The sequence below is a fragment of the Pholcus phalangioides genome, unplaced genomic scaffold, assembly GCF_987345545.1.
Source record: "Pholcus phalangioides strain wild (caught in Gottingen) unplaced genomic scaffold, Ppha-v1.0 ptg000039l_1, whole genome shotgun sequence".
NCBI lineage: Eukaryota > Metazoa > Arthropoda > Arachnida > Araneae > Pholcidae > Pholcus > Pholcus phalangioides.
The window spans coordinates 26,054,430-26,082,134 of NW_028301625.1; the positions used below are offsets into that span (position 1 = coordinate 26,054,430).

At 33.9% G+C, this 27,705-nt stretch overlaps 1 protein-coding gene across 2 annotated transcripts in view; it reads left to right on the forward strand.

Moving 5' to 3' along the window:
* Positions 1–8,008: 8,008 nt before the first annotated feature.
* The window catches only part of LOC149065766 (acylamino-acid-releasing enzyme-like), a 104,901-nt gene continuing 85,204 nt past the window's right edge, over positions 8,009–27,705 (forward strand). For both annotated transcript variants that reach the window (XM_089253553.1, XM_089253554.1), the window contains exons 1-5: positions 8,009–8,185; positions 11,234–11,460; positions 13,076–13,163; positions 17,185–17,260; positions 25,018–25,112. In XM_089253553.1, the coding sequence (XP_089109679.1) occupies positions 8,165–8,185; positions 11,234–11,460; positions 13,076–13,163; positions 17,185–17,260; positions 25,018–25,112 (507 nt within the window). In that variant the 5' untranslated portion in view covers positions 8,009–8,164. The remainder of the gene's footprint in view (positions 8,186–11,233; positions 11,461–13,075; positions 13,164–17,184; positions 17,261–25,017; positions 25,113–27,705) is intronic.

Sequence of the window (27,705 nt, forward strand, 5' to 3'; positions counted from 1 at the left end):
CTTACTGCATTTTACTGAGGAACAATTGATCCTAGAGGCATACTTCCAGCTAGAAAAAGTATCCAAATTACGTGAACTAATTCACATGCTATAAGGGGTTGTATAGTTATTAAAGTCAAAACAATTATCTTTTTATACGGGCACCCTGTCCTGCAAAAACTCCCTGTATCATTGCCCTGAGGCCGACAAAAAACGTCCATGTTTCTAAGTGCAATATTCGTGTGGATTTTTTTATTCATAAATCGGAGCGAAATTGGGAGGAACAATAAAAACAAACGAACACCACTTCTTTCCCTCATTTAATGCTGTTCTTTCTAAACTTTCCTCCGCGCGATTTTTAAATTCTTATATATCTACGAATATTGCACTCAGAAACTGAATTTTTTTTTTTTTTGACCATCTTGATTTTCACGATGTTGCAGTTGTTGAGCGAGCAAAAAATATCCAGGTCGCGAAGAAGGAAAAACTTTGGCGGAACCCCGCTTATGGAATCTTAGCCACCCTCGGTTTACGAACTTAATTCGTTCCTATGCCGAAATAATTTTCCCCATAGGAATCAATGTAAAATGAATTAATCCGTTCCGAGACTCTGAAGATTTCTAGTTTACTCTGACGAAATATAATTCTTCAACTAAATTTTGTTGAAACAAAAAATTGGAATCTCAGACTTCTGAAATGTGCTTCCTTCGAGATTTAGACAGTTTTACGTGTTCGTAAACCTAGGATTGACTGTATTCGGTTGGAACTCCGAAACGCATATGGCTAGCAAGCAATTTCATAACATTTGCAACTGTAAAATTTCTCAATTTCATTAAATCTTAGATTAAGCTAGGAAAAGAATCGGAACAAACAAGCATACCGAAAACATTTTTTTGGACTGTTCATTGCCGTCTTAACGCATGGGCACGGTCCGGGGGGCCTCAGAAAAATCACTTGGGCCAAGTGACTTGGCACGGAAATCGTATGATGCTCTTAAGACGGCCCTTAGCGTAATAGACCCCCAGCTGGTATGCCGTGGTTCTTGTTCTCTCTGTACCCTGTAGACGAGTGAAAGAATGGAATAGCTCGGATTCGAATTGTGCACCACGGTCTGTAGTAACAAGCTCTGGGACACCAAATCTTATGCAGGCGTTTTTATTATTATTATGTTTATTAAGCGTTTTTTCACTCATCTATTCATCAGATATTAAAATTGGTTGTTTTGTCATGTGTATGCTTTATTCTGAAAAATTTAATGGAATTTTTATTGTTGAACTCGTTTCATGACAAGCTGCCAAATTATTGTGTTGAAATTGGACTTAAATAGAGATGCGCTGTTCAGTTGTAACTGGGGTAACCATCCGTCCTCCTTTTTGATGTCATTTCAAGCGTCCTCCGACGTTTTAGAAAATTCGTCCTTTTGTCCCCCTTTTCAGATCATCGAAATTTGCTGTCAAATCTAAGTTGCCTCCAAGCAGGGCAGATGCTATTCTAACCATGGCCCAGCGTTCCCCAAGATAAGAGGAAAAAGACAGTCGGAAAAACCATTGTGAAGAAATATAAGTAGAGGGCGAAAGCCCATTCACGCGCTCTTCCGAACAGGTGCTCAGAGTGTACCACGTGACTTATATAAGCAAAGCTGCCATATTTGGCGGTTATCTTACGTAGAACTCCTTAATACCTTAAGTATATGAAGGCGTGGTATGCAGTGTATCTTCAGAAAATGGATGAAAACTAGGAAAGACGATTAATTCTAGAATTAATGAAAAATAATTTCGGAATTAATTAAAAAATAATTTCGGAATTAATTAAAAAATAATTTCGGAATTAATTAAAAAATATTTTGGATTTAATGAGAATTCTAGAACAAATTGATGAAAATTCAGAATGTCTGAAAGAAATAATTTTAAGTTTACTGGTTTTTAAAATAATTTTTCAGAAGTTAAAATCCTATCCTAATTTACAATAATGTTTTAATTGTCCCGTAAATATTTTTTCCTTTTTTTGTTACATACGAGATTTCCCCCAATCACAATCTTAAATTATTTTAAGTGGATACTGTTAGTTTGTATTGGTTAAAAAGTTAAATGGAAAGTTAAATTAAAACCTTTACAAAGATTAAGTTACATTAAGTAATCTTTGAATACTTATGAAACATAAAACCTCAAGAGTGATATAATAAAGCAAACACAGTGAAGAACACGTTATTAGATATTGTATGCGTGTGGCACCAACTTTTATTTCACAAATATAATCATCCGTTCCAAATTCAACTCAAAAATTTTCAAAAGTCAAACAAACATCAAATTGTTTATTCAATAGTTTTGATGATATATGGTGCAAATAACTGATGTATAAACACGATGTAAATAAGATGCAAATAAACATGATGTAAATAAGATGCAAATAAACATGATGTAAATAAGATGCAAATAAACATGATGTAAATAAGATGCAAATAAACATGATGTAAATAAGATGCAAATAAACATGATGTAAATAAGATGCAAATAAACATGATGTAAATAAGATGCAAATAAACATGATGTAAATAAGATGCAAATAAACATGATGTAAATAAGATGCAAATAAACATGATGTAAATAAGATGCAAATAAACATGATGTATAAACACGTTGCGGCAAATAAACATGATGTATAAACACGTTGCTGCAAATAAACATGATGTATAAACACGTTGCTGCAAATAAACATGATGTATAAACACCAAGGGCGTAGCAAGGGGGGGGGGACTTGGGGGTTTGGTCCCCCCCGAAATGTGAGAAAATGACCGAAAAAAGGGAAAAAGATGGCCAAATCCATTGTTCTGTCACTTTGGTCCCCCCCCCGAACGAAATTTCTGGCTACGCCCCTGATAAACACGTTGCTGCAAATAAACATGATGTATAAACACTATGCTGGGAATACGATGCATAAACACGATGGGAATAAATATGATGTATGAAACAATGCTGCGACTAAATAAATGCTTGAAATATGGTTTCATGTTCCATATTATGGCTCCATATCTTTTGGTTGTTGCAAAATTACAGCTAGTGCCATCAATAGTCATAGAGATTACTTCCACACCAGTCTCTTGAACAGATTTCAAACATTAATTCATCAGGTTGGCCATCTGATACATTTTTTGAATGTCTTCCTCATGAAGTTATAAGCCTTGCTTGAATAAAAATTGTTAAGGCAAAGGCTCCAAACTCTTGTGGATATTTTTCCATTTTTGAGCTTTCGTAAGTTCTGCTGCTGGACCAGGCAATGAAAACTATAAGAAAGGTGAAAACGACTATCAGAAAAAACAAGTACCAAATAAAGGAGCGGTTTATTTTCAACATTTCAGGAATTGGGGGTCATTCAAGTATTACGTAAGCAGATTTTCAGCCATTTTTGACCCCCTCCCCCCCCCGTCAGCAAAAGGCAACAAAGCACTGACCCCCTCCCCCCCCCCCTGTCAGCAAAATTTCGTCAGCAGCTTAGAATATTCCATATCTTCAAAAAGGGGTGGTTGATGACGTAAGCAACCTTCAAACCCCCCCCCTGTCATCAAAAGTCAGCAAATCCGACACCCCCTCCCCCCTTGATGCTGACGTAATACTTGAATGACCCCCCTTGGTTTTGAAACTTTTTATATGGCACTGAACTATGTGTATACAACATATACAGTTGTATACAATCAAATAGCAAATTGCCACAAGTCGATTTTCCCAAAAAATTTATTTGTTCGCATTCTGGAGTCTCGCTCATCAAAATTTTAGAAGGTGACAAAATTTTGTCTATCTTTCGGTTTATGAGGAACCAACGAAGGCAAATTGCAATAAGTCAAAAAGCCACAGTATCACATTTTTACAAATATTGTTTACAAATTTGCCGTCATGAAATTTTGAAAAAGTGACATTTTGCCATTAGAGCACAGAAATGAGAATATTGAAAAAAATTTAACGTGGACATACATAAAATATAAATGATAAACAAAAAAATTGATTGCACATATACCTTCATTACTTGTATAAATTTCTATAGTGATTTCAGCAATTTTTAATTGTCTCTCTTTTCATTCATATTTGCAGTCTTGCACGAATAATTACTATGTTTTACAAAGTAAAATAATATTCAGGAAAAAAAATTTAACGTACGAACTTTTGAGATTTGGATTTCTTTCCATTTCATTAGGCTAATAATTTTTCTTTGTTTCAAATCTAAAACTTTACTTGTTTGACATTTTCAAGAAAAGTCTACACACAATCAAGATGTGTTCTGGCATTTGTGCATTACTCACAACCGAGCTAAAAAACTACTGACATGACCATACATACAACAAGAGATTTGCAAGCACTGTTGAGAAGAAATAAATAAATTATTTCTCCTCTAAGAGAAAAACTACTTTTTGGTCGGCATGATTAGGATTTTAGGAAATACGTCCCGTATTTTCTGGGACAGCCCCGGTTTTTTCTGTTTTTTTGGCCGTCCCGACTTTTTAGAGAAAGTGTCCCGGTTTTTTCCGTTTGTTACACGAAGCTTACTTGAATTTTTATTCTTTATTGAAGTCAAAGATAGAAATTATTTTTCAACTCATAAATTATATTATGATAATTTAATATATTTTCTGATATTTCTCATCTTGACCTTGCTACTCGATCTCTGCCCATCATATTTATTGCTTATACTGTACGTTTTGGCCCACCTGATTATTTTATCAAGATTTTTGAAATACAATATCAAGATATTGAAATTTTTTATCATAAGCATTTGGTCTTGTTTTTCCTGGGTTCTTGTGAAATCTCAATTTTTTTCATTTCATGTCATTGAGAGATAACCTCCGTCTCCTTCAGTGGAATTGTAGTTAGAACAACTGTTAGAACATCTAAACTTACTCTCCTCCACCAATTTTTACATAAATATGATATCATCTGTATTCAAGAATTATGGTTGGGCAATTAATGCTCATCCTTCTTTATTCCTGGATTTCATATTTATCGATCCGATAGATTATATTCTCTTGGCGAGGGCCCGATTACTGCCGTCCGCTCTAATATTTCCTCACGATTCGTTTGGGAATATAATAACCCTAATTTTGAAATTATCTGTGTTAAAATCATTATTGACAATCCGTCTCTCACGATCATTAATCTTTATCGACCTCCTTCTAATTTTGATTCGATCCTTCTTGATCAATGCTTTGGTCAAGTGACTGGTGATTATGTTATGCTCGGTGATTTTAATATTCATCATGTTAATTTTTTCGCACATATGAACTCTCCTGAAGGTATTGCCTTTTTTAATTGGTTTCTACAAAATCGCATTTGTTTTAGTCCCCCTCCTGCCCTACTCATTATGGTCACGACACAAACTCATATCTGGATTTCTGCTTTTGCTCACCCACTGAGCACATTGAGCTATAAGTAAAGTTTACTTATAGCTCAATGTGCTCACCTAACATGTTCAGGTCAATTCTTTGGTCCCAGTCAGATTGTCTTTATGGTAGTGATCACCTCTCCATTTGCATTTAATAATATCGTTCCTCTCAGATCAGTTCGTTTCATCAATTGGGCTTTTATTAACTCTTCTATCTAGCAGTTCCCTTGCTCTGATAATTTTGACATTATTTATCAATTTATCCTCTCTCTTTTTTAGAGGGCATCATTTTGCAAAACTCGCACTCGTTATCCTCGCATCAAACTTGATAAAGACGGTCTTCTTCTTGTAAAAAAAAGAAAGATCTTTCTTGCAATATCGTAGTGCCCATTCTCCGATTAATTGGATTTCTTACAAACAATGTTCTGCCAAATTTCGTCGTCACCTTCAATCTCTCCGTCATAAAATTTTTGTCTCGGAAGTTCAGTCTCACTCATCTATATCTAATATTTTTTCGATCCTCCGACGTCATCGTTATGTTACATCCAAAACCTGGGATCTTTCACATTTAATTTTTTCTGTAGCTCATCGTAATTTTTCTGAACCACTCGACCAGATGGAGTTACTTAAAACGCATCTTATACCCTTTCGTCTCGTTCTGGCCTCCCTCAAGTTTATGGCCCTCCTTCTGATTTCAATTATTATATGAATCTTGATTTTACTGTTTTTGAAATACGTAGAGCGATTAATTCTGGCAAATCAACCTCTCCTGGTCCGGTTAGTATCCCTATGAAATTTTTTAAATTACTTCCGAGTCATGGTTCTGAACTTTTCTTTTTTAACTCAATTTGGCGCTCTGCTTCCGTTCCATCTCTATTTAAAGAAGGGAAGATAATTTTTTTATTCCCAAGAAGCTTAACTCTTAGCTCTTTAGGCCTTTGACAATGATCAGTACCATTAATAAAATTTTTGAACGTATGATTCTATTCAGACTTACTTGGATCACATTGCAATATAAGCTTTTCCTCTCATGCGTTTATGGTTTCCGCCCAAAAACCGGTGCTGAATCATGCCTTAGAGATATTATCAAATATGCATTTGACGCTTTTGAAAAGTCTGAATCTATTTATATTATTGGTCTCGACATCAGATCTGCTTATGACAGTGTTCAACACAATATTTTAATTGATAAACTTAAAAAAATTGGCTTCGAGGGTAATTTTATCAATTGGCTCTGCTACATTGTTAATCGCAATCACTTTATTTCCTGGCATGGTCACTCTTCTGATCAATATTCTACTGGCTGCGGCTATTGTAGGTATTCACTGAGCGATCTTTTACTCTTTAGATGTAGTAAATTCTACCTATCAGCAATTCCCTCTCTCACTCAAGATCTTAATAATTTATTTGATTCGGGTTTTAGCCAGTTATTTCCACCTCTTCTCAAGAGGATGAACAACTTCATGTCGTCACATCAATATTCTCATTCCTTCACTCTCAGACCTATTCTTTTATCCCTTGGACTGTTCACAATGTTTCCATCATTATCGATGAATTGGAATTCCGAACAACTCAGGATATTTTGCTTCGTCCCCAATTATTTCAGCAATTTCTGAGTTCTTTGGACCGTTCCTCTGTTCTTATTGTTGCTGATGCCTCTAAGAAAGACCATGTGGTCTGTGGCGCTTTTTGCCCTTCGACTAATGTCATTAAAACTTGGTGGATTCATAATCAATCATCTGTTTTAACTGGGGAAACTATTTCTATTGTTCAGGGCCTCCGTTCGTTTTTTCCGTCAGGGCCAACCTATTTTTGTCTTTTCTGACTCTAGGTCAGCGTTGCTTCCACTCAGGGAATTTCCTATTCATTCCATAGGCGGAGATAGACTTAGAAGTCTGGGGGGGGGGGGCATGTTCATTATTGCTTGGGGGCACGATGATGATGATGTTAATTCATATATACATCAGATCAGTCGACTCCACCTTTGACTCCTCCAGACCTGAAAAATCTTTTATATTGTACACACACTCCCTTTTTTCATCTCCCATTTCCAATTTATTGCCTTTTTGTGTGCCTTGCTATTTACTTTGATATTGTTTGTATTTTGCCTTTTTTTTTTGACTCATTATCTTTGATCGCTGTGTTTTTTTTGCTCTTTACTAGGGTGACCATACGTCCCGTATTTCCCGGGACAGTCCCGGTATTTTCTGTTTTTTTGGCCATCCCGACTTTTTTGGCAAAAGTGCCCCAGTTTTTCCCGTATTTTACACGAAGCCAACTTGAATTTTTATTCTTTATTGCAGTCAAAGATTGACATTATTTTTCAACTCATAAATTATTTTACGACAATTACAACTATATATGAGAATATTAATCTCCCACATTTGCCTTGAAAGTTTGTCTTTCGTGGAATACATTGTAATTCACTGCAATTTGCATCATTTCCCGCCATTGTGATTTTACCGTAATTTCAACAATATTTGGCAACTTTGTTTGGTTTTGGCGTTGTTTTTGGCGAAAATGGCGATGTCCCGTATTTTCCCGTATTCGGAAACACAATGTCCCGTATTTCTCTCGAGGAAATATGGTCAGCCTACTCTTTACCCTCTTTTCAGCCTAAGAGAATAACAATCAAGGAGTAGCCAGGCTACTGAGAACCCTGTATAATTGGAATTGGAACGTTGTTATGTGCCACTGAGTGTTTGTAAACAATTCGAAATGCGATGAGATATAATAGCTGATTAATATATAATTATATGAATATTACTCTTTTCCGAATTTCGTAGGGAAAGGACTTTTTCTTTTCACAGAAAGAACAATGATGGGAATAGGAAAACTGGTATATTTATTACGTGTAATTCTATCTTAATTGAAATTGCAGTAATACCTCGGCTTATGAATTTTTCGGCTAACAGTTTTTCATGATTTTTCTGCCTCAACTAACAAATGCGGATTCGGCTAATAAATATTTTCGTTGATATGAATGCATATTAATATTAAAGAGCCGTATCGTGAGCTGAATTTTTATGCCAATCATCATAAGAACTACTCACTTGAATCAATTGTGGCCATCCATGTGACCTACAACAATACAATTATTCAGTCATTACACTTCACTCATAGTTTGAAAAATTGATGGCAGCACTATAACAACCATGACACAGAAACAAGCTTCATGTTAGGTTCACAACACATACATGCATATTTCTCAGCATAGCTCAGGTTTTCAACCACCTGCTAAAATCTCTTCATTGAGACAGAGTGGCGGCCATGATCTGATTAGGAGGAGAATTAATTCATGTTGCCGCTGTGGTGATTGAGGGGAAGTTAAAGGATAATGGTCAAAGTTTGTGCTGCCAATATATACGCAATAACACATCTTTCTCTGCCTATACACGACGTATTTTAAACTTCTGAACAACCCTCACATTATCGAAAGTCCTGTGATGAATGGCAGAATATTCCTTATTAATAATTGAGATAAAATTTTATACTACCATAGCAAGAAAATGAAAGTGTCGTTACAGTGACCTTTCTGTCTCCCTTTTCTTAGCATCGGTGGCTTAAATTGCATGCCAACATGCACTAAACAAAACAGCTATTTGCAACCTTAGGTAGGGTTAGATTTGGAAACGGGGGATGATGCCTGTGCATGCACCCTTTATAATGTCGTTTCCCTCAATTTTTCCAACAGATGGTGCCACTTCCAAAAAAAGAAACCATCACCGCAATAATTTTTCCCAACTAAAACAGAACTGCTATATATGTTATGGAAATTTGATAAATTCAGTTATTATGCGTAATCACTGGCTATTATGCATAGTTACCAACCATTTTTGCAAGTTTAATAAATTTTGTTTTCAACATATACCAGTGACTGTAATCCCCAGCTCGTATTGGTAAATATAATAAATTGTCAATAAATTATTTAAATTTACTGGAAATTTTCTCAAATTTCAGCATGGGATGATGGATTTGATCAGTGATGTTGCTTATGTTCAAAAAGTTGATAAATGTGAAGAAAATATCTACTTATTCTGAAACTCTTCAGTTTTAATGCATTTGTGTGTATTAATTCCATGGCCCACAAGGGTGGGGGCCCCGGGATGATTCTCATTTTTTTGTTTCTCCACACTATAAATTCATTGCAGAAGGGCTCGTGAAAAGTCTGGTCTGGGGACTTACCAAAGGTCCTAGTCCAGGGTGTTGAGGGCCATGATTAATACTAAAAATAAAAAAAGTGAAAATTTGCAAGTACCATGGGCGGAGATACGGGGGCGTGGGGGGCCCCCCAGCATCAAAAGTGGAGTGGGCAGATCTAATGTATGTGTATGTATATGAATTATCATCATCGTGCCCCCCCCAGCAATAACGACTTTGCCCCCCCAGACTTCCAAGTCTATCTCCGCCTATGGCAAGTACATATGCATTTGCATATAATCCGGGCACTAGTTAGGAAAAAGATTATTCGAACTCACCCGATAAGTTGTCAACAAAAAGAGGAACAAATATAAATGATATGGTAGATATATGTAAGAACTGTCATAATCTGCAGAAAGTGATATATCGTTGCTACAGTTATCAAGCTCATTTAGTTTTGCCGTCCATTTTTTAATTTTTTCCCCTTTAGATTTTCAGACCAGGCGGGAAGGGAAGTAGGATGATGAGGGTCAAAAAACTGTACAATTGTCTTGGACTTGAAATGTCTCGACATTTTGACATACGTCCAGCACAGACATTTTATGACTGAGCAAAAAAGCAAAAAAAAAACGATCTCTCTCCCCCCCTGCTTTTAATAAATTGTGCCCACCCTCTCTGGTCAGTTTTATTACTTTGCCTGAAGCAAGGAGGGTGTTTTCTTTCTATACCTTCAAAAAAATTTTTTAATCATTTGGGAATGTTTGTTTTACCAGAGAAAGCAGCATTGAGTGTTCTATTCTAGTTTCTTTATTTCTGAATGGAATAGGTAACTGCCCTCACCTACTTCAGTACATGGTATCTGCTATTACTGGGTGAACAATTGTTTTCTCAAAATTTATGTTGCAGTTTTCTTCTTTCAGAGCTGTTTTTCTGACTGTCTTTTAATAATAATAATAACATGATCTTCACGTATTCCCAAGGGATCAGCATGATCCGTCCAGGAAATTTGTAAGTGTTAGTAGACATCCATGCCTGAACCGGGATTCGAACCCAGACCTGCACAGTGAGAAGCTAGTTCCCTAACCACTCGACTGCCAGGCGGCAAGTTTTTTCATGTTAACTTGGGCAAGCTAGGCCATGGTTAGAATAACATCTATCCTGCTTGGATGGAACTTGGATTCGTCAGGGAATTTTGAGGCCATTGGTCAAAGCGTGTAAAAATGTGTGTGTGTGGGGCGGGGGGGGGGGGACACACGCACTCAAACACTCATGCCAATAAAGATATACTGTATGTTTCAGAGTGAAAAAAAAATAAGAATAATTCTGGAAATCTGAAAAAAGAGGACAAAAAGACAAATTTTCCAAAAATACGGAAATGACACCAAAAAGGAGGACGGATGGTAACCCTAGGTTCTATTACAAATTTTTTGTCTTGATACTATCACCCTTCTAATTATAGCAGAGAGTTCTGGAACACCCTGTATATAGAATGACTATTCAACTAGTGAATTGTTCTAAAGATTATGTTTCTTTTTTGAAAAGTCAACTTGAGTATGATGAGCATTTCAAGTATTAAAGATGAATTTGGAAATTTTCAAAAACTTGCTAATTTTTTTATTAAACTATGCAATAACAGTGCAAATTCATGTTTTGGTATATAGATTTTGCTATTCAGATAGTCTTGGCATAAATAATTTGTTCTAATAATTTTTGCTATACTCTTATTATTATTATTCTCAATTTTCAGGAATGTTCACTGAAAAAGTGCTACAAAAAAGTTGCTTCTATTCCTGAAATATTGGATGCATGTTTAATTCCTATACATGAAGAAAGCAATTTCATCATACACTATACTGCAAAAAACTATGATTTCGATTCCATGAAAGATAGAAAGTTTCGAGTCTCTATTTTTGGTTCTAAATCTGATAAAAAAGTGAAGGTAATTACAAGTGTTGTGAATGATTGTAATTTCATGTAAGTATCTAATTTTATGAACTATTATGGGTTTTATAAATTGTAAATAGTTATGGGTATTTTTACATTAGCCAGGCATGTTAGTGGTTTCTGAAATTTCACAAAATTTGGCACTAGTAATATACTTTCTAATCTCGTTGAAATTTATAAACCAAATAATACCTTTAATAGCCAGGGCTGCAACTAGATGCTTGGTCAGCTGGGGCATGCACACATTTTGGTGCCCCCTTCAGAGGCAGATATAACGGCAGGTGCACCGAGCACCAGACTTCTGAAGAGCCCTGAAAAAACCCAAACTTTACATTTTTTCTAATTTAAGGGGTCCAATGTTTTCTCTTGCTCCTGGGGCCTCAAAGGGTGAAATTTGTGCCTCCTGGTTTGCTGCCTGGGGAACCAGACCTGTATGCCCCCCCCCCCCCCCAGTTGCTGCCCTCTTAGCAGCAATAGTAACTTAGAATTTTTTGTTTGTATATGAAGTTTGCAATTATGAAAGCCATTTTTAGGAAATTTTCTATAAAAATTTGACATTGTTTTTTATGATATTTCCACATTAGCTGGCATGCCATGAAACTATGGGCCAGCTTTTTGAATGTTGGAGCTGGTCCTTTTCCGGTATGTGGGGAAAAGCAAGGTTCAATAAAAATCGTAGAATAAATTCTAAAGCCTGATATCAATTTAAGGGTTTAATAGGGGTAATGGAAATTGAGCATTTATTTACTGTTATAATTTAGTCCTAATTGTCACCAATCTAATACAAAATACAGATATTTCACATGATTTTTTTTAAAATGTTCAGAGATTGAAAAGATATGATATGGCTTTGCCGTACATGTATATATGCCATGATTTTTGTGTACAAAAATACATTAAATAAACTTTCAAGTTGGACTGTAACAAACAAATTTATGTTAAATTTTTATATAGGGTTTTTGCTTTTAAAGATGTGAAATTTGTTTTGTGGGATGAAGTTTTTGCTTAGGTTTAGCTACAAAAAAGGTTTTTGAAGGAATATTCAAGTGCAAAATGTCTTTTCAAATTGATAAACATAATATGGATGTGCAATATTTTATAGAGGTTGAAACTATATATGCTCCCATGTTACGATTTTACAAATACAGAACATCCTTATTCTGTATTTATGTATGAAATCTGTATACTTTTTTAATTTTTCTCTCCTTTTTTAAAAAAATAGACAGTTTTACTTGTAGGAGCTTGCTCATATGTGTACGTAGGGAAGGGCATAGAGGGTCCATGCTCTTCCAAAGTGATGGAAGAAAAATGGTAGAAATATTTAAAAGGGATTTAAAATTTAAAAAAAAAATTAAAAGGGATTCCGAGTATAAAAATAAAATACATTTATACATGCTGATTTAATCAATTTCTTTCAACTCAAAATGCTACTTTTTGAAGGTTATGAAAATTTCTCTGCTAGATGCTACCTGTGCCTCTTTATCTTCAATTAACCAGTGTACCCCCACCCAGAAATAGATACTGCAACTGGACATGCTATATATATGCTTATTATCATTTAAAAGTTCATGTTTAAATTTTCTCATCTTTGAAATATAATTGAGTTGTATTATAAACCTTCTAACTTTTGCATTAAAATTTTTAGGGACAGAATAACCTATAACAGGTCTAACATGCAGCAAGTCGTTTTGAGAGAAAAAGAAATGAATGGGAAATTAGAGCAATACATTGAGGTAGGCAATAAAATTCCTACATTTTTTATTTTTCAGATTTCAATAATTTTAAAACAGTTTGTAGCTTAATTGAAGGTCATGCCATATTTGTTTCTTGAACATGTAGGGTGGGAGAATACACAGGCTTGTTAATTGTAAAGAAGTTATTTCAGTTCAAAAATAATTTCTTATTCAGGTTTGTTTAAAAATAATTTTCATTGGAACCCTTTAGTCGGAAATTTTAACCAAAAGTAAAGTTGCAAAGTTTCTGTAGACCAGCCTTCTTGCAAAATTACTTCTACATAATGCAGTATAGTAAAGCTTCCATGCAAAAACTTGTATTCAATTAATATTTAATAAAGGCTCACATATTTAATGCAAAACACTTTTCCTGTATGACTAAGACATTTTTAAAATTTTCTCTCATTTGCTTCTGTTGTTGTCCTTTTTTGGGCATGATGTGTCTTATTTGATTTTTGAACTATTTGTCTTAGCAGGTGTTAACAAAGTTGTTGCTGCTCCTACTTCTGAAAAAAAAAACCCATGAAATTATCAGTGCAGGATGGTAACTCTCCCACTGTCTGTCTCATTGCTGTCTAAATTTCCTGTGCCATTTCTTGCAATCTTTTCCCATATGTCAGTGTTTGAAAAACAATTTTTGGAATGCATTTTTATTATGCCCATTTAATAAGGCTTCTAAAAAGTTTCTAAGTTTATCTAATAAAATGAAAATTTTATCAGAAGTTGACAAGGAATCAGAGAAAGGGAGACCTCACAATAAATTCTTAGATCTATGACTTTGCCTGAGACTAGAAAATGGTGGAAAAACAATGTGGCAACTAGTAAATGATAATAAATTTATGTCCATTGATTGTTACAGCAGTCGTGTTGCATCGTGAAAGATTGAAAGATCACAAAAAACTTCTTTACCTGGCACAAAGCGTCGTCAGAATGAGTAAGTTTCCATGATGTGTGTCAGAGCTGCTTATTTTAATTGGGTGTTTTGCTTTCGGAATCAGAGAGTTGTTGACTTCTGTTGATAGTGACGTCATGTGATTAGTATAATGGATGTAAAATGATAAGTGTACAGACCAAAAACTTGCACAGTGTTGCCAACAATACTTCCATGAATAATAAAAGAAGGAAAATGATTATAATTTGATATCAATTTTAACAACACTTCCCCTAAATCAAAATTTCCAGTGAAAGCCGAATATATATATACAGTCAACCCCCTTGGTTTACAAACAGGTGAGCTGACAAAAAGCAAGCATTACGAACATGAAAAATGGACTAAATCCTGCACTGAGCTATAGGGAAACTGGAGTGAGGATTCCGTGAGCTGCCCCTATACAACCACATCACACCCTTTTGAAGTGAAATAGGTAAAACACCCACTGAGTGTGTAAATACAATAGAGAAAGTTCATACATTTTTTCCCCTTTTTGCATATAATTATGCATTCTTTCACTTTAAAGAAATTTATAACAATGAATACTTACACTTTTAAAGAAGCAAAACACCCTTATTTAGAAAATTTAAGAGGAACTATTTTATGTTCAAAATTGAAGTTAAAAAACAATGCTATTTCTAATAATACTTATGTAATATTTTGATGTACAGGGTGAATCCGATCTATTCTGCTAAATGAAAGGGGGTGATAGACGAGCCCAAGGAGATCATGAAACACTTCATCAACCCTGTCCTATCTCAAACCGTTTGAGTTATGGTGGATAATCAATTATGGAAAAAATATATGTCAAGTCTAAAAAAAACTTGCATTTGTGAAGTTTCTAAGAGACTTACATGTGAACTAAGCACATATTTGGAAGGAACAAAAAAAATCCTATAAAATGTCATAATTTTCATCAAAATATTTGTGTGGAATGTTGCCAGATCACAAGAGGGTTGACTGTACGTATTTATTTCAAAATATTAGAACACCCCAAAATGTTGTAAGCACAGTTGAAGAAATGTTTTTTTTCAGCATATCCGTATTAAAACATCATTTTCTATTTTTAAACAAATAAATCTTTCAATGCTGGAATCAGAAAGTAGTGATCAATACATCAGCAGACTTTTCTGGAGGTGGGTGTACATTATTCTCTACTTTTTGATTCCAGCAGTTGAAGACTTGCATGGAAATGGCAATTTAATTTTCTGTAAAATGTTTTCCCATGTTAATTATAGTAATATTAATGCAGCTTCATGGATGTGACAAAATTTTGATAGAAACAAATTGTATCTCAATTGGTCTTCAACTTCTGAAATCAAAAAGTAGAGAGCAATGTACATCCACATCAATCTTGATATATTGGTCTCTACTTTTCGATTCCAACAGTTTAAAACTTTGTTGATAGAAAACAAAGTATCCATTAGAATTCGGCCATGCCCATAAAACTTCATCAGTGCTTCTGTGATTTCATGATAACTGAAGATGGTGCCTGATTCTAATCCTGTCAAGAAATTGTGGTATTATACTTAAAAGGGAACAAAATATGCAAGCCAGCTATCAAATTTTCAACACCAACTATAGAAGTCATGGACATACGCAACAAAGCTCAATGCTGATATGTGTCAAAGACTATATGCTAGGGCGACTCTAAAGCTGTGTGACCTGTGCAGCTGCATGGGGACCCTGCTGTAATAGGGGCACCAAATTAGAGACACAAAGAATAATTTCTAAAAAATTAAAAAAATATATTTTGTATGTAAAATTTAAACTATGAATGTATTGGATAGAATAATTTGGAGAGAACTAAAATTTTTTATGCATTTCATGTAGCTAGGAACACAGCTGCGAGTTTTTGGGGTCAATTTATTGGTGTGGCTTTTAATCCAGAGGGGTGTCAAAATTATCTCTTGCAACAGTGATACTTTTGACTTGAGCCGTCCCTGTATATATGATTTATAGTCTTTCATAAATATCATATATCATTTACTAGAATATAATTCAATGCCTTGATGCATGAAATCCATGATTAAGGACAAAGATGGTCCTTGTATAATTTATTCTAAAGCTATCAATGTGTTTCCCCACAATATAGAAGCACATGCACAAGTAATTTAATGTTTGCAGAAATGTCCTCTTTCTGTACTTTGTTGTTAAGATAGAGGGATCTTGGGTTTACATGCATAACTAGAGTAGATGTATGCATATGCAATGCAAAATTGCATGAAAGTGTTATAATTTATGAAGTATGGGCATCCTGACGTGTTCAGTCCTTGGATATGTTAAGGTTGAAATCATTCCTTGTGAACTTATATCATTCTACCAATCCCATATGTGTATTTCCATATTCTTAACATGTGTTCAATGCTTTGTCTGATGTTGTTCGCAATTTCTTAACATTTGCCCACATTTAAAACATTTCAGTACACAAAAATCCTTATATGGCTTATTTTTTTTTATTTATTTATGATGCAAAAAATATTTTTCAAATATCAAATATAGAATGAAAATACTTTTATACATCATAGTCAATTTATATAAATTTCAATGTAGAGGATTCTATAAAGCAATCCATTAGAAGAGGACTTATCAATAGGGGGAATGTTAGTTCAGGTGCCCACAAACTAGGGAAAGGTTTTTGGTATTCCCAGTAAAAAACACCCTCCCCCCCATTGATGCTGATGTAATACTTGAATGGCCCCTTTGTACTCGTACTACATAAATTAATTCCTTAACATCAAGATATGAATGATACACAAATAATAAGCAAGTACAGTGCTACTGTGGATGATAGTATTATCACTACATACATTAATTTTATGTGATTTTACGTCCCTGTATAAGAAGTACAATTCGGAATAGTTATTTTAAAATATTTTTCTCCCAGCTTTCTAAATTCTTCAATAATTATGGAAAAAAATATGAGCTCAAAATAAAAAATCGTGCATTGTAAGGTTAACTTGAAGCATTTCATGCTCCTAACTTGGATTACTCCTAAGTCTAAATATCACTGTGTATTTCCAAGTTATTATACACAAGTGCTTATACAATTACATTCTAATTAATCATAAAATTTTTCTTTTCTTAAAGGTTTGGAACAGAGACAAGCCTGTCCACTCTTTTAATACTTCTGATTTCAAGTGCCATGGGAAAATCTACAGTAAAAGTACTTTTTCTGTTTACTTCACTCATTTTATTCAATCCCAAAATAATAATCATGAGAACTTCATTGATTCAATATTTAATTTTGAATTTTTATAATACAGTAACCCCTTGTTATATCACATGTTGGGAGACAAAGAAAAAGAGTGATATACTGAAGAAGCAACATAATCAATGACTTCTAGGTTCTGATGTTAAATTTTCAGCAGCGGTTGTAATAAAAGGGGTAAAATATCCAAATGTGGGTTTTAATCAGGCATGTAATGAAGGGCTATACTGTATTATATTTATATATAGGCTACAACCAACAGGTATTAAATCATTTTTTGTCATTTATTGTGTTTTCTTGCATCAAAAATTTTATTTCATTGCATGAAGCCATACTTTTGCATTACATACATACAGTAGAACCTCATTATAATAGACATCGCTCATAATGGACTGTCAAAAAAATGCAATAATAGTAAAGAGTGCTTATATTTTTGTCAGACAAGTTTTAAATTTCCAAGCAAGCAATTAATTGTTGATAATTGTGTTGTTTTGCATAAACATGAATGCGCTGCATGACTCAACCTCTCACCAGCCAGAAAAATTAAGATTAATGCAGTGTACATGTACACATATTTCTCAATTCAACCTTTGTTGAAGGCTGTTTTTTACTTGATATATAATCATTTTTTATAGCTAACTACTGTATTTTCATTGATGTACACTTTGTTACATTACACCCCTATAAGAATTATTTGTTATAAACCAGACTTTCGTCAAAGCGGACAACCTTCAGCCCCTATTAGTCTGTTATAATGTGGTTCTACTGTATTTATATATACAGTCAATTCTTGGTTTTTCATTCCTGAAGTCATAACTCATAAACTGAATTGTTTATTCGAAACCAAATTAATTTTTCCCATAATGTGAAATGAATTAATTCCTGCAACCCCCGGAGATTTCTAGTGTGAACTTTTCATTTGATCATTTTTGTCGCATCACGGTCATTTTCTGCACACGAGGGCTAATTAGACCGGGACCTACAATTTATTGCCGATTCCGAATGGCAGGCTTGTTTTTTATACTCATCAAGAGGTTGGTGCGCTAACCCCTCAATAGAGACTCCCTGCGGTAGAAATTTTTTTGCTGCAGTCAAGTCACCATTTTTTGTTGTACCTCTGTGTCAGGAAAGTTTTCTGACAAGGATGAACCAGGTATCGAACTCACTACACCTCGAAACATCCTTCTGTACTTTAGGCGAGCATCTTATCGACCAGGGCTACCGTGCCCCTGAACTTTTCATCGTTAAGCGCTATTGAGTTTTACACTCACATGCACAACATAAAAAAAAATTGGAATCAATCATAAACAATCCCAAGGCTATTGAAAGGAGGGGGGACCAGGGGATCTTGTGACCCCTAAATTTTAGAAAATGAATGAATTCTATATATATAATAAGCATTGGTGTTAAACCTTAGTTTTAACCAAGTAATCACATAAAAGTGGCCTAAATACATTTTTTTCTTGAAAAATATCATTAGTTCATTATTAGCCAAAATTTTTCATTCTTACCAAATTTTCTATTCTTGGGGTACATTCTGATGGTATATCGTTGAATGGCATAGGATGATATAAGTGGTTTTTTTTTCATAAAAGTTAGTTATATACAGTACCAAAATTTCTCAGTCTTACCGCATTTTTTAACCTTTGGCTGCATTCTGATGTTCTATTTTGAGCAAATTTTCATGAATGAGGATCGCATCACACATCTAAATCTAGTGATGTATTTATCTCACAGGTTTTTCCCCTTCACAAAGAAGCAGCAACAGTAGGGACTTCATCATCGTTCTAGGGCGGGTGGTCTTATAATCCAATAAAGACTCCAGCTTCCCCCAAAGGACAAAGACCAGTGTACTAGTAGTTACATTTCCTCGCAGATATTTTTTCTTTTTTTTTCTTCAAATCAAATCAAATTTATTGTATCGTACAAAAAAAAAAATTCCTTTCCCATAAAAAGCAACACATCTTCTATATATCACCACCAGGCTTACCATTCAATCGTTTTTTATACTTTCACTATTACCCCCAGTTAGTTAATTAAGGTTCTACTGTACAGTAGTAAGTGATTTGTGAAAAATAATCAGCTGTATACAGGGTCATTTTAATTGAAGTTCTGATTCCAAAACACTATACAATAAGAATCACTAGTCAGAATGACTTGAAAATTTTCATGGATACTCCTGAAGCAATGGAATTTTCTTTGGTGAAAGAAAAGAAAAAGGACAAGCAGATGATATTATACTTGACCAGTGGTGTAATCTGTTTTGTGCAACCACATCATTTCGGCACTTCAACAGCATCAGTGTGTGGATAGTACAACTGTTATCAATATGCTAACATTGCAACACCAGCAAAGCAGCTGCTGAAGACCCATTTTGACAATAACAGGATGGCACAACACCTGGCCGTCATCTGACCTTAACCATGACCTCCTATATAACCGGCCTTTACGTAGCATTGTGACGTCACTGGAAGTAGTGCTAAACCTCCTTCTCCCTAAGCCTAACGATCTGATCAGATATGGTGACGATATTTTTTGAAGTTTTTTTCTCCCTGAAGAATTTATCATGTAACCAGTCAGGAAATTTTCTTAAAAGACATATATTTTTTCAACTATATACACATTTTTTAATGACCCATTTAAAAAAAAATTATTTTCCCCTTTCCCATCAGTTATGCACTGCACTATTCACTTTTTTCAATTAAACAATGATTTCATTGATCTTCATAGTAGAGTCATCTTAATTCCTTAATTGTTTTTCTATTTGAAAAAAACCAATCATTCTGTACAGATATCATTTTTATAAGTATGAGACTTTTTTTAAAAAAACTTGAGTGTTCCTAAAATTAAACCTTTGCAGAAATATCTTGAAAACTTCTGATTTTTGAACAGATGAATGAGAAAAAAAGCCTTGTATCTTTTTTACTCCTAAATATTATTTAATAGCAATAAAAGACACCATAATAATGTCCAGTTGGAAAAGTTTATTTACATGTTTCGAAAAATATTGACTTTATTTTACATGAATATAAAATCTTTTCATTGATGTAGGAAAAACAAATCTGTTCACACATGAAATAAATTCAAAAATACACATTTGATAAATGATTTCAATGATTTGATTTCAATGATTTTCAGTAATTTCAAATATATTTTTATTTCAAAAATACACAAATTTGATTTTAATGTAAGTGTTGGTGATTATGGGTAAACAGTACAGTTAAAAATATATTTTTTGTGATCATCTGTGGCATGTACCAAGTAAGATACAATGGAACCCTGATAACTTGAAACCCTAACACTATCGAAAAATAATTATGTTGACTTAAGCAGATGTCAAGTTAGCAAATTTTATTTCATTTTGTTTTAAACAATTTAAAAAATTTTTTTATGTATGTATATTGTTGAACACACACACACATAATTCTAGATATTCACAAATTCATAAATTTTTACCTGATCATGATCTTTACCTGCAATTTCCTATGAAAAGTTTTCGTATTGGGAATAATCTCAAATTTTAGGTAGAAGGGGCATATATTTTGATTGTTGGAAGATGTTATTTGTGAATGAGCATTGTAATTGACCAAAAACAGATAAATTTCCTCCGCTCATTTAAAACATCAATTTAGCTTTCTCGTGTCATCTCACACACTCAAAAATTTCAAAAAATCATCCACACCTGTGGCTTTTATATTAAACGGGTTGAGTTTTTAGGTTCCAAACAGAGAAATAATGAGAAGTAACCCCTACTGAAAGGAGTAGAGAGAATTTGACGCATATCAATCAACAAATAGTAGAAACAATGAAAAATGCAATTTTCTACACACGAGAGTAATGTCACAAAAACTGATCAACGCATGGGTGATTTCTGAGTACGACTTATGGTAATGCAGTTTAAATCATAGTCGACTCAAGTGGGATATGGTTCCCATGTGTCAAGTTTAAATATTTCCCCAGTGAATCGAATATTGTGGCAACCATGTAAATAATAAACGGTGAGTTATCAAGGTTGCACTGTATTATAATTTAATGATTTAAAATACTGATGTTGCGATACAAAAAAAAGTTAATGAATAAATTTGGACGTTGATGTCTCCTTTCCAAATCACAGTAATGTTATATGAAGACATGTTTGCATTTAACGATTATGTTTTTATCATTTTTATGTTATAACAGGCTGTTTCAAATTATATCTGCACCATATTAAAAAAAATCCTTACTTAGAAAGTATAGACAAGTAATAATCCTTTGCCTGATAGGCATAATTGAAAAAGAAACCAACGATAAAGGCAAAGCTATGATTCAAGCGAAAGTGGGGGGAGTCATGATTTTTCTTACTCTGAAACAGAGTTCCTTACTCAAAATCTGAAAATTTTCGAAAAACATTAGAAAATCATGGCTTTTCCTTATTGTTTATCTTTATCGTTGGTGACTTTTTCAAATATTTAGAAAGTTTTTGCATTTTTCTATTACCTTTCAGTTGGCATTTTTTTTTCCTTTTTGTTTCAAATTCATCACGTCATTTTTTTAATAGAAATTATTTCTATGTATCAGTGATAAAACATACATACTCACATACGTGACTTCATAGTGTTATCCATAAATGTTTTTCACATCTTTCTGACAGAAAAATTTCCCTTCCAATCAATAAATTGCATGTTATTTCATGTGCTATTCTTACGAGACATGAGTTAATTGATGTTAGTGGTGATTAAGGATATGCTATATACCTTCCAAATTATCACTACTAGCAGAAACATTTAAATCGCTGTCACTGACAACAGATAATTTTATCATTTTTGGATTGGGAATCTACTATGTGAAGAAACATACCACAGTCTTTGTTATTTACTAGTGTCCAATAATCTCAATTTCAAGGAAGTTCATTATATTAAATACAATAGGAGCTTGTTGTTTACACATTTCAAACACTCCTACTGGTTTCATATTCTTTTTCTCTCTGGCTTGTTTTGAAGTGTGGAACGGGGAAATGCAAGAGTCCCAGTGTACAAAAACACATGAAAGAACCATCTGAATTGACCATAGTAAAAAAATTTGTGACCTGCTTTGATGGATATGAAAGAGCAACTCCCTGGCAACCTAGCAATTACTCCTGCCCTGTAATACGTACAGAGTTACAAGGGAAACCCAATTATCTTAGGTCTGCTTCTAAAGGCTCTTGGAAGTCTTCACAGTGACTACACAACTATCTCTAGAAGTCGAGCAAACTGTCAGAGTATAACACTTGATTTTTGAAAGGCATCACCGATGGTCGAAGTGATTCAACAGTGGTACATCATTGAGACAGTTTCTTGAGACCTTACTGTATCCGTAGATTTGCCGATCAGGAAGCTTGTTGAATTCGTTGATGGAGGATAGATGTCGTTGAGTCACGACCGTGTTTGGTGCTGAGCGGATATGAAATCAGGAATGCTTCCTCAGGGTTCATAGTAGCTTGTTGAGAATATGGCTTGAAATGTGGTTTACATACCTGTAAGATGAGAGAAAAGAGCCCTTATAAAAATTTATGGCATTAAATCAGTTCATTTTGAAAATAATATAATTTTATTATGATTACAATTTTTTTTTCTCTACTATCACACGATTTCCTACTTGTAGGTACATCTTGAAACATGCCTAGTCTCAAGATGTACCTACAAGTAGGTACCTTAGATTATTGCCGGTCTCTCTCTGCAATATACCGGACTTCTGCTCTCACACCATGTAGAGAACCAGACACCATTTCCTTAGTGCCATTACGAAAGAGGGGGACGACCTCCCAAAGTTGGAACTAGTAGGAACACTGAACAACCTCCTACAACGCTGCTTGCCAGGCTGTCTACGAAACCAGAGGGGGAGTATGCAACAGGCAAGCTGTTGACAAGGATGTACAGTAATACTTTTATTCACGAGACCGCGTGAGGTTTAAGTTGTATCAAGAGACGAAGACATTCTCAAAGAGTTCGATTTTAACCTTCATGGTGAAGGGTCGCCAGGTTCACATATTAACATAGAGTTGTTCGGTATTAATGTAGAATAAAGGAATTTTTCATGTTCGCTGCTCCGTATACACCTTTCACGACCATCACAACTTTTATGTAGGCAGATTTCAGATTTGATTTCAGACTGTTGACCACTTATGGTTCTCTAATAGTATATTAGTATAACATCAAAAGAACAAAACTAATTGGTTACCATTTTGAGGTTTTGGACACTCAAGAGTTTCAGGCTTTTTTTTGCTTTTCGGAATAAAATTTAAGATTATTATTTATAACAGAGGGAGGATTGACAGGAGAAAGGTTTAACAGAGGAGGGTTTGAGATCAGGAAAATTTTAACTGGCTGAAAGAGGTTTTTGGTTGTCTACGTGTGGTCAAATATGGTCATGAAACTGATTTAGTAATAATTTTAAATGTTTCTCCTACATTATTTTTGTTTTATTAAAATAATAAATAATAAGATAATCAAGTGATAATTAAGTGAATTTAAATAGGCTAATAGTTGTAGAAACTGCTGTCAGAGCTGCAACTAGAAACAAAAATTTTCTCTGTCTGCCCCCCATAATTTTTAATGTAAAAACAGTAAATACCATGCCTTTCCTGATCCAGTGCCCGGGGCACTAGAATGCCCTTGCCCTTTACTACTTTACTAGTTGCAGTCTTGCCTGTTGTGAGGAGAGGGATGGCATGACACTATGGCAGATCTGAGAAACTACTCATTAAAAAATTAATAGTGGAAACATTGGTTGCTGTTGCTTTTGACCATTTGAAGTCATCTATAGTAGTAAACCACAAAAAATCGTTAAAACTGGTATCAACCAGGATGGTTAAAACAGGTTTTCCGCATGACTAGAACCGCACTTAGTCAAAGTGAATACAACCCTGTTTTAAAAAAAACATTCTGATGCTTGTTAAAAGTAAAAACCAATCTTAATTTTAAATTTAATATGAAAGATGAAAGAAAGCAGTTAAAACTATTATTACATCAGTTTAAGACCATTCAATAGTTTAGACCAGTTTTGATCCCTTTTAGCCATTAAAACCACTTTTGGCCAGTGGCCTGATCAAAACCACTTTTGGCCAGTGGCCTGATCAAAACCAATTTTGACCAGCTAAAATTACAAACCTGCTTACCACTGAAATAAAATTAAGTTATAAATAATATAAACATTCTTCAAAAACTGCAGAATATTTTTTATGACGATAAAAATTATTTCAGGATGATGTCACTCTCTGCTATCTATACGAAGGTTTTTTTTTTGAATAAAAAATTGTTTATTTTTGTTTTATTAAAAAAACCTTCGTATAGATAGCGGAGAGTGACATCATCCTCGGATAAGTCGCCATCTGGTGGCAGTATCAGCAATTGTGAGCTTTGACCTGAATTAAGTCTGGCCTTCCATGTATGGTCTCGTTCAGTGCACATGTGCTCCAAGGAAAGATCGAGATATTTGTTGCCTTTGTAGTCTAGGGCATTCACCCGGCAAGTGAGAGGACATGGTTTTTATTGCCCGCAAGGGCAAGTGAATTTTCTCTCTTTCCTAAATACATCTTTGCTCAGCCAGCTATAAAAAAACCCCTTTGAATGAAAATTGTACTTATATTTGTGAAGCTATATTCAAGTTTTGATATCTAATCATTTAAATGATGCAAAAAAGTATAAATAATAAATATATGTCTAATGATTTTTTTTTTTTTTTTTTTTGACCAGGTGAGTTTGCTTGTTTCAATCTGAATGAAACTGGGGATAAACTTATGTATACAGCTGAAAAAGATTATCATGATCTAGTCTCGAAAAATGAAGTGGTAGGTTACATATTCAAGATAGAGAGTACTGTTTTGATCTCTTTCACTTGATAACTATGAGAACAATTATTGTTTATGTGTACATATTCAACCTCACAATTTGAAGTTTGAATTGATTTGATGGTGCAACTGTACATGTATGAAATTTTGGAATGTATTTCGTTATTACTATATATTTTCTGCATATAATCTGTGGATTTTATACGTTAAAAAACATTAGGATTTCTTAGTTGGGGCCAGATTAACCATTAAGCAAAATAAGCATGTGCTTAGGGCATCAAGAAAAAGCGGTCACCACAAAAAGTTATCAAAATGTTTTTTTTCCCAAATATCTTAGAATTTTCGATTGATTGTATAGTTGAACACCTTCATCAAAAGGATATCACGAATGCAGAAAAATATATTGCAATTAATTGATATTGCAAACTGCAAACTAAAGATCATGTTAATGCTGAGTTTTTGGAATGCGATTTCGTGCAATTTCCATAAAGTAAACTTGGGCCTTCTTAACAGCATCATAAGACCCTTGGGGGCAAACTTATTTTTTTGAGCCCCCCACCTAGATGAAAATACCTGCCCACCAATTTGCATGTCTGTTGCAAATTATAAACAGATCTAATTGTCATGAGGTCCTCAGATTGTGTCCGGATGAGACCCATGCATTACGAGCAAGCCAAGTTCTTCTACACAATAAGGACGTGAACTTAAAAATGTGCAAATCTTTAAGAGTCATTAGGGGATCAACTGTATGGTTTCAGGGGGTGATACAATGAATGGGCGATGATGAATTCAGGAACGTCATTTTATCGTTTAATTATTATAACCCATGCAAGACAGTTTTGGCACCTCTTTGGCATATAATCGGCACCAGTAAAATAATCCTGAAAATTTGCTGCGGTGTTCTCAGCCTGATTAAATGCATCAAAAATCATAGTTTTCTCTGTGAATCATTCAAATGATGCCTTTGTTTTCCTTTAAGTAATCGTTATCAGGGCTACAAGACTATGTGGGAGACTAGAAGGTTTTCTCTTCCCCCTTCTTTGATGACAAAAATTTCCGTACTTAATGTTGTAATCAGTCCTCCACTGTATTTGTTGTGATTTATGTACGAGTGGAACTGATATTTTGCAATGGCCTTCCTATAGTGAAGGCAAATGTATAATGAAAAAAAGTGCTTTTGTTCCATTCTTGATCAGTTTTTTTCAGTTGACCAGATTCAAATTTCTCTTACCAATAGACTTTTGCAAGGGATTTACAACATATTGTGTACATTAAAAAAATATCTTGATTTGTGACATTTGACGGTTCTTATGCATTCTAACCCCTCACAATGGCTGAATAACAAAAATGCAGAATTTTAGTGAAAAGAAAAAAAAAGTCCCCTAATTTAGAATGGAATTTTATTAAAAAGGGAAACAATTAAACATTTTGCAACCCATTACAAGGGAAAAGAAAGCAGTTGTCTCGTTTTTACTCAATACCCATTTCCCCCACTCCCGTTCAATCAAATGGGTACAAATTACTGCACTTGCAAACAGGACTTTTTCAGGTTTAGTTATCATTCAGTTGTTGTTATCATAAACCTCCAAGTCCTGATGTGATCACATTAAGTGGCATGGACTGTATATAATTTCATTTATAGATTCAATATAGAGTAAAATATACTTGGAGAGACCGGAAGGGCCACCAAAACCATTCAAGTGCTTAGGGTCTTCAAATGTCTTAATCCGGCCCTGTTCTTAGTGCAGATTATGTATTGCTGTCTATTACCTACAGCTTTTTTTTCTGCTGAGAGTTGGGAATAAAAATAAACTTTTTTAAATTAACTTGTAAAATTTTTTAAGGATTTATTAATAAGCATATAGATGCGAATGTGCAAAAATAGATACCATATTTTAATGTGTATAAGGAACTCCTTTTTTTTGTCAAAAATTTCATCCCAAAAATAGGGGGCTTATACATGTATAATATTATAGATATTAAAACAAATTGCTCAATAAATCAGTTAAATTAAGTTAAATAAACTTAATAAATCAGTAAATTAAATAAGTAAATTAATTAAGTAAATTAAATAAGTAAATTAATTAAGTAAATTAAATAAGTAAATTAATTAAGTAAATTAAATAAGTAAATTAATTAAGTAAATTAAATAAGTAAATTAATTAAGTAAATTAAATAAACTTAATAAATATCTCAATAAATCAGTTAAAATCAAATTCCTATAAATCAGTTCCCTCAATTTATGATAAGAATGACTCTGATGATGATAATAAACTAGTTGATGTAGCTGATTATGATGTATCAGATGAGAGTGATGAGGGGCTTTAATAGTTTCTATGATGAATGAAAAATACCCTTGATGAAAAATTTTTTCCAAATTTTGTACCCAAAAATCAGGAGTTTCTTATACATGTTAAAATATGGTAAATTTTGTACAAAATGTGACCAACAAGCCCCTTCCATTTCTTACGATTTCATTATTGACAATTGAGATTTGATATGTGCATTATATGCCACTACAGACTATACGATGAAATTTTTTTCTCAAAGTAGAAAAATTTGCATCTGTGGATCATATACACGCAATAACTGT